Genomic DNA, 12408 nt, shown 5'->3' with positions numbered 1-12408 from the left:
ACAATGAATTTTTACTGGCTTGTTATCCATCGCTGGTTTGTTTTGAGCAGAGAGTGGCCTGTGCAAGTACAAAGAGGGTACCGTTTCAGCAGATTTCGCAAAGAGGGTACCGATATGGATATGCACCGTGAGAATACCTTATTCTTTTTTCAAATAGAGCATCATTGTTACTGTTCTTGTTACTAAATACATGTAACTTTATTAAATTATAGGTCTCATATACAGTAAATGCTATTAATATCACTTCATGATCTTGAGTTTTTTCCTTCCTTTCTGCTCTCTATATAAAATTTTGGCTTGGGAATTTTGCCTGAAGCTTAACTTTTTAGCTCACCTGAGCTTGCTCAGTGTGAGCTTTTAGGATCGGTGAATGTCCGTCGTCCGTCACTCTAGCGGTCGCATTTTTGCCTCAATCATCATCAAACTTGGTCAGGATGCTTATCTAGTTGAAAGCTCGGATTAGTTTGAACATGGCTCATCTCGGATGAAAAACTAGGTCACAAGAGCTAAAAATAGAAAAACCTTGTGAACACTCTAGAGGTCACATTTTTGACCCAATCATCATCAAACTTGGTCAGGATGTTTGTCTTGGTGATAGCTTGGATGAGTTTGAACATGGGTTATCTCGAATGAAAAAGTAGGTCACAGGAGCTATAAATAGAAAAACCTTGTGAACACTCTAGTGGTCACATTTTTGAACCAATCATCATCAAACTTGTTCAGAATGCTTGTCTAGTCAATTGCTTGGATTAGTTCACCATGGGTCATCTCTGATGAAAAACTAGGTCACAGGAGCTAAAAATAGAAGAACCTTGTGAACACTCTTAGTGGTCACATTTTGACCCAATCATCATCAAACTTTGTCAGGATGCTTGTTTAGATAATAGCTCGGATGAGTTCGAATATGGGTCATCTCGGATGAAAAACTAGGTCACCGGAGCTTTAAATAGAAAAACCTTGTTAACACTCTAGCGGTCACATTTTTGCATCAATCATCATCAAACTTGGTCAGGATGCTTATCTAGTTGATAGCTCGGATGAGTTCGAACATGGGTCATCTCGGATGAAAAAGTAGGTCACCGGAGCTAAAAATAGAAAAACCTTGTGAACACTCTAGCGGTCACATTTTTGCATCAATCATCATCAAACTTGGTCAGAATGCTTGTCTAGTCAATTGCTTGGATGAGTTCGAACATGGGTCATCTCTGACGAAAAACTAGGTCACAGGAGCTAAAAATAGAAAAACCTTGTGAATACTCTAGTGGTCACATTTTTTACCCAATCATCATCAAACTTTGTCAGGATGCTTGTTTAGATAATAGCTCGGATGACTTCGAACATGGGTCATCTCGGATGAAAAACTAGGTCACAGGAGCTAAAAATAGAAAAACCTTGTTAACACTCTAGTCTCAATTGTCATCAAACTTGGTCAGGAAACTTGTCTAGGTCATTGCTGGGAATAAATCGAACATGGGACATCTCGGATGAAAAACTAGGTCACAGGAGCTAAAAATAGAAAAATCTTGTTAACACTCTAGTGGCTACTGTTGTGATCCAAATATTCTGTTAATTGGTCTGAAAGTTTGTTTTGATGATTTCTAAGTCAAGATCAAACATGGGTCATCTTGGATGAAAAACTAGGTCACACCGCCCAAATATGGAAAAACCTTGTTAACATTCTAGTGGTCACATTTTCGACTCAATTATCATCAAACTTGGTCAGGATGCTTGTCTAGGTAATTGCTTGGATGAGTTCGAAATCGCATGTGAAACTAGGTCACCGGAGCTAAAAATAGAAAAATCTTGTTAACACTCTAGTTGCTACTGTTTTGATCCAAGTATCCTGGAAATTAGTCTGAAAGTTTGTTTTGATGATTTCTAGGTCAAGTTTGAATATGTGTCACCTGGGTAAAAAACTAGGTCGCACTGCTCAAATATGGATAATCCTTGTTAACGCTGTAGTGGTCACATTTTTGACTCACCTGTCATGAGACTTGGTCAGAATGCTTGTCTAGGTAATTGTTTGGATGAGTTTGATAAGTCAGGTGAGCGATCTAGGGCCATCATGGCCCTCTTGTTTAAACATTAGCAGCAAAGACAACTAGTGTCAGCTAGGTTCAGCTATGATGTTGGCTTGTCGTTGCTGCAGCATTATTCATGACTCATATCTATGAAGCCTTATGCAAGACTCTATACTGTTGGCCCCTCATATCTGTAAACCCTTATGAATGACTGCCAAGTATAACTTTATATTTTGACCTATTATATCTGTGAAGCCTAGTCAGGCATACAACTCTTTACCAATCATATCCATGAAGCCTAATGGGCCAGACTCAACACTGTTTGCCGATTATTTTTTGGATTTTGATATTGACAACTCTTACTTTAACAATGGAAGCATTAACCTTCAAATAATATTTGATTTAGAATGTGCCTTACTTGAATTTACTTACATTGAATGGGTAACTATAGAGATATTTAGAATTGTCTGATGTTTAACAATAAATTAGCATCAATTACCAATTAGCAGTGAATGTTGCTAGGTTTTTAGACACATGACTGAAATTTACCTAAATTAGAAATAGGAATCACTATAGTGATTTACACTTAACTCCCACAACAAATGCTGCAAAATCAGTTGAAAGCAACATTGTTTGTAAGTTTTTTTCCTGATGGCAGTTGATGCTTTTATGATATGTATTTTTTAAAAAGGCTCTTCTAAGCCTGTAGTTTTCTGGAGAGACTATTTATTGCCTAAATAGTTTTCAAGAGAGACTATTCTGAGAGACTATTCATAACCTGTAGTTTTTCTAGAGACTCCTCTAAGCCTAAAGTTTTCTAGAGAGACCTTTATTTCTGAATTAGCTTCTAAAGCCTGTTTTTCTTTTCTTGAGAGACTGTCCTAAGATTGTTATATTTTGGAAAGACTCTTCCAGGCCTTAGTTTCAGGAAAAAACTTAGTGCATTATTATTGTATTATACTGGAAAGACTCTTCCCAACCTTAGTTTCCAGAGATACTCCTCTAAGCCTGGGACTCTTTTATGCCTGAAATTTTCTTAAGAGTGTCTTTTACGACTGAAGTTTTCTTGAGAGACTTACATGTATATAAATCATTAACTGTTGTTTTCTGGAGAAATTGTGAAGATTGTAGCTTTCTGAAGATACTTTTCTGATCCAGTTGTTTTTTCCAAGCCTATAAAGATATATATAAGATATTCTTGGCAGTATTTTTACAGGGGACTTTTGTTAGCCTGTAGTTTTCTGGAGAGAGTCTTCTAGGTTTGTGCTTTTCTTGAGAGGCTAAGAAGATTGTTTAGGATTGGGTTAATATTCAAAATTTTATATCCATGTTTTATTTATTTTCAGAGATGTTGTTGAAGCATTGTTAAAAGCAGATGCACAGCCTGGTCTTATTGACTGCCAGGGTTGTACCCCTGTTCACCTGGCTGCCTGGAATGGTGATGCTGAAATTGTCATGCAGCTGTTGACAGCAGGAATCGACAGCGAAGAAGTGAATCCTGTCAATGTAAATCATCAGGTAAGATATTTGATTAATTAAGGTAACAGTGTAAAAAGGACTATTTGGCTGACCAGGTAAGGTTGTTGGTTTGGAATCACCGATATCTCACTGCTACAGGTTTGAATCTGGCCAATGATACTAATTTCTCTCAAGTGAGGCAACTGTCAAACAAGCATAAGGTAGGCTGATTGTTTTACACAGCCTGAAATAAAGTGCATAGAGACATCAGAGTTCTTCTGTCAAATAAAATTCAATATGTTGTGTCCCTGTTTCTAAATGACCTTTGCGTGATTTTTTTTCTGACCATATTTTGTCATCACTGCTATGAAATATGTCCATTATGTAACAACAGCTTCATTCACTTGGCCATTGCTTGTGCATTTTTTATTTCTTACTATTGCTAAATATTTTAAATGGACATGTCCATCTTTCAGTCTAGTAAAAAAACAAATCATCACACTTGTGGAGAATTTCAAAATAAGGACTGACAGAACAGCAAACACTTAAAACAGTGTAGACCATTATCATAAAGCACACAGTGTACCAGCTGATCTTGGTCTGCACTGGTTGCATAGGTATAATATTTCGCTACAATAAATGCTGTTAAACCCATTGTTTTCCTAATAAACATACGTAGGTTATACATGTAAGACACATGTAAATGAAATCATGGGGGAAAGTGTTTGATAATGTGACAGACAAGCTGTCAACAATGATTTGACGTAGTGCGTCTGACATTATAATGATGTTGAAAATATGTCACTAGTATCTTGCCAAGCCTGTATATAACCTTTAACAACTTCATCTTTATCTTATCTATGATAACCATGATTGTTTCATGATGATGATGAAATATTTTGCGTTCATTTTTGTTTATTGATAGTTTTTACGCATTGACATATTTTATGTTGTAGTATCTCCTGGCTTATGTCACAGCATATTTCTAAATGTTGTTTAATAAGTTATCATTCTAAAATATTTCTAAAATTAATATTAATAATGTTTGATAACTCATAATGCTATAAACTTAATCTCATAACAGAAGATTTAATTATATGATGAAATGCAAAGAAATAAGTGAACTTTTTTATCGTAAATACTACACATTTGAGTCTTGCTACTCTGATATAATGTTATACTATAGCTTTAATATGTAAATATGTAAAGTTTTTATGCTCCCCGAAAAATTTCATTGAAGGTCAAGGTCTCAGCATGACCTTGCAGCAAAATCGTGTCAGGCCCGTAACTTCGTTATTTGAAGTCGGATTTTACAACTGTTTCACAGAAGTGATCACCATATTAAGATGACATGTCACGCGCAACATTTGGGTCGTTACCTCGGAGAACAAAAATGCCACAGCATGACCTTGCAGTAAAATCGTATTCGGCCTATAACTTTGTTATTTGAAGTCGGATTTTACAACTATTTCACAGAATGATCACCACAATGACGGACATTGTGTTGCGGTCGCAACATTTTTGGTCGCTACCTTGAAGGTCAAGGTCACGGCATGACCTTGCAGCAAAATCGTGTCCGGCCCATAACTTCGTTACTGGAAGTCGGATTTAACAACTATTTCACAGAGATGGATCACCATTATTGAAATGACGTGTCGCATGCAACATTTGGGTTGCTACCTTGAAGCAAAAATCATGTCCGGCGCATAACTTCGTTATTTGAAGTCGGATTTTTACAACTATTTCACAAAAATTGATTACACCATATTGAGACAATGTGTTCATGCACAAATATTTGGGTTGTTTTTACACTTTGAACTTTGTCTGTGACATAACTCTGACACAACAAGAGGTATACCTTCCTGTGTCCAAAACCTATTCGGGCGCATCACCCGGTTCAACCGGCTCTTGTTTATATGAATTCATATTATTAATTTATTATGTAACTCCTGGTCCATTTAATACCATATCTCTACCTAAATATTAATAAATCAATCTGTGTATGTTCACTGATATGGCTGTAATCAAGGTGTGACAAAACTATATCATTCTGTTGTTTTTTCAGTCATTGACATGGGCATTTGATTTTTTTTCGTTATTCGTCTCTGATTGTCTCAATATCTTTTATCTTCTTCAGGATAGTTGTTTATCTTGATAACATCATACATTGAACTCTTAGTTTAGGTAACCGATTTCAAATTAATCATTGAGAGTTCAGTATAAACGACCTTTCAGTTATAATTTCCCAGTTTTTTTTTATCAAAGATATATTTATAACAATTAACTAAGAATACTGTATTTTTTTTCTTGATAACCTGAAATTTATTTTGCTTAAGAATAGTAGAATAATGGTGGACATGAAAAATCTCCTGAAATAATTATAGGGTACTAAACGATGGCACATCCATTTTCTTCACTTAATATTGTATATTGGGGAAAATTAAAAGCTATATTTGTGTCTCCTACACTCTGTCTTATAAAACATTAGCTGCCCACTTTACTTGATTTCTTAATTTTCTTTTGTCTGAAACACTTGATTGATATTTTTAGCAAGGAATATATTCCTTTTTTTATGCACCAAGAAAACTGCCGATGGTCATGTCTGTAAGAATGATATTCTGTATGCCTTCTGTATATGATGAATTTTTTTCTTATGGCTGAAATATTAAATAAATTTTGAAAATTTCTTTCATTTATAAAAGAATATTTCACATAATTTTCCTTAAACCTTTTGATATGGTAATTTTAAGCATTACTATTACCTTAATCTTTTGATTTATTTTCCTTAACCTCACATGATCATGATTTAAGTACATGTATAGTGTTAGTTAAATATTTTTACTTTAAGTATCCAAATTGTGTGTTTTTTTAAATGACCAATTGGTTAAGGTTACTTGTTGACAGACATTAATTTGCCCCTCACCACTGCATCACACTTCAATTCCTACTATTATGTGGTTTTTTTTCTGTATCAGTCAGTTATTTTATATGACACTGTAAATGCATGTAATTTAAAAAAATTATAACACTCAAATGTAAGTGATTTAGCTTATAATCAGTTCAATAAAAACAAACGCTTTTCTTAGGCTTTCGACGTTTAGTCTTCTTCAGAAAAAATTGACGTTTATAACATAACAAATGACAAATGACGCAACGTCCGTTAAATGACAAATGACGCAACGTCTGTTTTTTTTTTTTTTTTTTTTTTTTTTTAGTGATTTAGCTTGAAACTTTCATTTTTCAATTTTTTTTTGTCAAGTAAAATGGACTTTGATAGAACAACATTTAAACTCTCTTAATAACTCAGCATTTCCTGTATCAAGTAGTCTGTCTAAGAACAGAAATTAGTACACCAACATCCCGTCGTGACCTATTTTCTTCCCCTCTTAACTGCGTCTATATTTTCTGTCATGCTGACTTTGTTCTTTGAATAATCCTATATTTATACTAAAATATTGCCTGGCAAATTATTAATGCCTACTATAATCTATTTAATGTAGCTCCAAGGATTAGTTTTTACAATGATGAAGTCATTTGTCATGTAAATATTTAATGTAATTTGGTCCGAACTATAAATAATAGAAATTTATAGCTCAGCTGAGAAACGTATACAGCATTTTCTTTGTATAACATCTTTATGTGAGATATCTGCATTATGTAAAGGACGATTATATTGTTTAGAATATAGGCCATAATTTTTATTTTCTGACATCTGTCTTACTTTTGGACTCGACATTTTTTTTTGTTCTTCACTGGAAGAGAATAATGTCAATGGACTTTGGATTTTGTGAAAAATGTATGTGTCTGTGTCATTGTTTTAAGTCAGTTATATGTGAAAGTTGACTGACCCCTGCGTGCAGACAGAGGTTTTTAAAAAACCCTAAACCTGTTTAGCCTCTGCGACTAGTATATAACCAGGTCAGTCTACACATTCATGCTGTCTGACATTAAGGGTCTATAAATTTTGTAGCTCAAGTTTTGTATAAGATATTGAAATCCCTTAAACTTTGAATAGACTGGTGGACAGTTAGTCAGGTCCTTCTGAAATCTTACATTTCTTTTGGTTAAGAAAAATCTGGGATTTTTGGTCTTGCCATGTATCTTTTAAAGTACTGGAGGCTTATTTTAGTAATTTTAACAAATTGTTTTGACTGTGGCCCAGCCTAATTTCTTCCATTCTTCTCACTTTTCCTGCCCCTATCATCACTGATGTCTTTTTTATGGAAAATAAAGATTTCTGCAATTTGTATCTTTCAGAATGGTACAGGTGATACAGCTCTGCATTGTGCAGCTCAGTATGGCCATGTGGCTGTGGTAGACGTCTTATTACAGGTTTGTGTTGTTATTTTTATGTTTCCTTTCAAAATGAAAATAGGAGATTTTATAGGCCTTAAATTACTGTCATTTAAATAAACCTAATACACAGAATAATAACTTACATATTTTCAGATTCATTATTTTGTCATAATTTTGCAATTATGTCTATTGTAATTAGAAAAAGATTTGTTTATGTCCTTGTTCCTACATAAATGATCAGTTAAAACACTTCAATAAAAGTGTTTTTATGTATAATGGATGTTGGTATATGTATTAATCTTCGAAATAATTTTAACAAAGTTAATGATCAAATGATATAGTAAGCAATAAGCTGATAGCAATTTCAGTTATGGAGATTGGTAATGGCAATCTACAAGTTGTGAAGGGCTCTTCTAATCATTTTTATTATGCTCCCCAAAGGGAGAGCATGTAGTCGTCACCTTGTCTGTCTGTCCGTCCGTCCGTCTGTCTGTCAGTTGTCTTGTCCGGAGCATAACTTGAAAACCCTTGGAGATAATTTGTTTAAACTTCATACAGTGGTAGAGAGCATTGAGGGGGAGTGCACTGTCAAAGAACATAACTTTATTTTGCCCGGTTTTTTAATTATCTCCCCTTTTAGAAAAATCTTGTCCGGGACATAACTCTAAAACTTTTAGAGATATCAACTTGAAACTTTGTAGGTAAATAGATTTCAATGGGTAGATGTGTAGTGCACAAGAACCGTAACTTTTTTTGCCTAATTTTGGATTTATTGCCCTTTGTTAATTTTAACACTTTGATCTTTGTCCGGAACATAACTCTAAAATTGTAAGAGATATCAACATGAAACATTGTAGGTAGATAGATCTCATTGAGTAGAAGTGCAGTGCAAAAGAACCATAACTCTGTTAAGCCTCATTTTTTGAATTATCTCCCCTTTTAGAAAAACCTTGTCCAGGAAATAGCTGTAAAACTATAAGAAATATCAACATGAAACTTTGTAGGTAAATATATCTCAATGGGTAGATGTGCAGTGCACAAGAATCATAACTCTGCCTTGCCTAATTTTGGAGTTATTGCCCTTTGTTTATTTCAACATGAAACTTTGTTGGTAGATAGATCTCATTGAGTAAAAGTGCAGTACAAAAAAAATATAACTCTATTTTGCCCAATTTTTGAATTATCTCCCCTTTTAAAAAAATCTTGTCTGGGAAATAACTCTAAAACGACAAGAGATATCAACATGAAACTTTGTAGGTAGATAGGTCTCAATGGGTAAGATGTGCAATGCACAAGAACTTGAACTCCGCCTTGCCAAATTTTGTAGTTATTGCCCTTTGTTCATTTTTACGTTTTGAACTTTGTCCGGGACATAACTTGGAAACCATAAGAGGTGTCAAATAGAAACTTTGTAAGTTGATAGATCACATTGATTAGAAGTGCAGAGCAGAGAACAGTTACTCTGCCTTGCTTAATTATGGAATTATTACACTTTGAACTTTTTCCAGGGACATAACTCTGAAACAACAAGAGGTGTACTTTTCTGTGTCCAAAACCTATTTGAGGAGCATCACCTGCCTCAAACTGGGCTCTTGTTGACCGTAGTCATGACAGCTATACTGGTTACTAGTAGTCCAGGAAGTAGATTTGACTGTGATAGATAGCATTCATGCAAAGTTATTAAGTTCTTTAGGCTTACAGATTATGAGATATGGGAATGTCGGTGATTCTACTCAGTCGCCTGTTTGTGCCTGAAATAATGCACAAAGGTGCACCTGAGGTCTTCCTCCACCAGTAAAGCTGAAACGTCGCCATATGACTATACTTTGTTGGTGCGACATAAAACGAAAACCCAATGAGAAAAAAAAAATTATGAGATATTTTTTAAATGAAACTCTATTAAATGTCAATATACAATCTTTAACATAAGGTAGTTTTAGTTTTATTTAAATGTTTACATACAATCATTAACATAAGGCAGTTTTAAAAGATGCACGTCAAAAGATGAGTCAATTTTTGTATTTGTATCCATATAGAAATCAGCAAACCCAACCATAAGGAATCTGAATGAGGCTTCACCGCTGGACCTAGCTTCACAGTATGGTCGCCTTGAGGTTGTGCAGCGGTTGTTGATATCGCACCCAGAGTTGGCGCGACACCCGTCAAGCACACAGTCACCATTGCATCTAGCATCTCGAAATGGACACAGAGATATTGTAGCTGTGTTGCTGGATAATAATTTTGATATACAGACTATGGTAAGGAAGTGTAAGGTTGTGTGATAGCATTTCAGTCAACAGCTGTAAAAGTAGCTATAAATAGCTCGTAGCTATGGTAATGAAAGTGATCACAATAAAGTTAAAAATAGCTTTAATATAAAAGGTCAATAACCACAAAGAAAACGCAAAAGCTGCTATGGTGAAATAGTTAGCATGATTGACCATGGTTCAAGTCCTGGCTGTGGCGTGCCAATTTTTGTGTGATTTTTCTGTGTATATATATATGAACTGTATTTGATAGTATTTCGGTTATATACCAGGTAGCAGATACCTAAGAGGTTTCTGTAATGTGTGACCCTATTAATAATCTGTTATCTTGAAGGAAATCTGCAGATCTCTCAGAATCTGCAAAGATTGACTTTAATATTTTTAACCTACATGTATGGATTAGATATAGAACTTTAGCATGACCATCATTTAAATGTGCGATTTTTGCAAAATCCGCCTTTCTGATTTGGAAGTTTTGCTTAACCCTTGTTTTAAATGTTATATTAAATATTTGAATATACAATATAAAGAAAAATTAATGTACACAACAATTAAAGCTAATGTTTATATATTGAAGTGAAGTGGAAGGAAGTTATGAAGGACAAAAGAAATGAGAATTTTTCTACATGACTAGTTATAATTGTTAAGCTTTGTATTTATCTCAAGTGCCCTTGAAAAACAGAATTTTCTTTTAAATTAATGTATGATATGCAATGTATTATATAAATGATTTCCTTTTGAAACTCATTATTGTATTGTATATGTATGCTTTTCTATTGATCTTAAAAAGGAACATGTTGCATGGCTTACGGGCTTCAAAAATTGACTTATGTGCTTTAAAAAAAAATGGCTGAAGGGTTCCAACAATGTGTAATAGTTACTTTTTCGTGTAAATTCAATTCAACAGTTGGGATATTTGGGCCACAGACCAGGAGGGTGTTACTTTGATCTTCACCCTTAACCGGCTTAATTTGAGAAATGGATTTTCCCTGATTTGTATTTGGAACAGTCCAGTTGATATAACAAGTGATTTCAGTAACAAATTCAGTAGTACAATTCACTTTTTACTGCGTGAGCATATTGTGAAAAATGGCTGTTTTCATTGAAAAGCCTCCTGTTATAAGTTGAAACTGCTATGAAACTTTAAAAAAGCTTCAATACTAATCAAACTTGGCACAAATGTTGACTGGACCAAAGCCTTTGTTACAGCATGCTTAATCTTAAATTTCCTGTTACCATGGCAAAAGGGGGACGTCTCAAAATTGCCAAAAATCACTATTTTGCCTCGATTTTTTCCATCAAAATTTATTTCAAAGTGCTGCAATTTCTCAGTGGATTGAGATAATGTAAAAGGCTTTTCGGTGTTGGTTACACCTTACCATAAGGTTTACTTAAGGCCATTTTTAGCCACTCACAAGTCCAAAGTTTTCTTGAAGATGAGTGGGGCTACTGCCCCCTTCAAACCCTGAAACAGAAGGGGGCAAATCCCCCCTCTGACACCCCCTTGATGTACCTTTTTGATAGGGGGCGGCACCTAAAAAGTAGTCACTTTTTTTTAACATTGTTTCTTAAACGAAAATCAGTGTTTGGGTCTAAATAGGGCATTTTTTCACTATTTTAGGCTCAAAAGGGGGGGGGGGCGGTGTAAAAGCCGTCAAAACATGCTATATGAGGTAAAAGGTTAAGCTACCAACAGTAGCAAACTGGTGGCAAAAGTAAACACTATTAGTTCCATTGTCAGATACCCAAGTTTGATACATGTAACATGTAATCAACCATGGGTAAAACAAATAAATTTGCGTCAATATATACTCAACATCACTAATTCCGCGTCATCACTTATCTCACGGTAATGGCATATTTTCATGTGACCATTGTTATAATTGGTCAGAATTGACATATTTTGTTCAAACACCTTAACAACAAAGTTTTTGTGCAAAATAATCTAAATCTATAGATTTTTACGTAAAACTGAACAACATTTTACAAACTTCTACAAAAAACAACAAAAGTCCATTAAATTTGTGCATATGTCTGAAACAATCATCATTTTCTAAATGTTCTTGTTTGTTGAAAAAATGAATTTTGAGTAACAATGTAAAGATACTTTTAATATTTAAAATTATGCAAAATAACTTAAAGAAATTTTAACTGAAACATGAAAAAACTGAAATAAATCACCATTACCGCGAGGTAAATGATGACATACTGTTTTCAAAATGGCCGACACACGGTTTACATCTGACAAATTAAAACTAATTTTGATTGAATATCTTGTTGTTTCCTTGTGTCATATATCAGAAAAATGACTAAATGATACAGTTTATAACAGTTTTTGTTGTGTAAGTTTATTGTTTGTGTTCTTT

The 12408-nt window shown here is 34.3% G+C and overlaps 1 protein-coding gene across 1 annotated transcript in view; it reads left to right on the top strand.

The window, feature by feature from the left end:
* The window catches only part of LOC132713166 (cell surface glycoprotein 1-like), a 46283-nt gene that overhangs the window by 12208 nt on the left and 21667 nt on the right, over positions 1-12408 (top strand). The window contains exons 3-5 of the mRNA XM_060695652.1: positions 3368-3539; positions 7737-7811; positions 9812-10033. Of these exons, the coding sequence (XP_060551635.1) occupies positions 3368-3539; positions 7737-7811; positions 9812-10033 (469 nt within the window). The remainder of the gene's footprint in view (positions 1-3367; positions 3540-7736; positions 7812-9811; positions 10034-12408) is intronic.

The sequence above is a fragment of the Ruditapes philippinarum genome, unplaced genomic scaffold, assembly GCF_026571515.1.
Source record: "Ruditapes philippinarum isolate M1 unplaced genomic scaffold, ASM2657151v2 ctg312_1_1_1_1, whole genome shotgun sequence".
NCBI lineage: Eukaryota > Metazoa > Mollusca > Bivalvia > Venerida > Veneridae > Ruditapes > Ruditapes philippinarum.
Note: the sequence above shows the minus strand (reverse complement) of the source record. Positions and strands in the feature narration are given on the sequence as shown.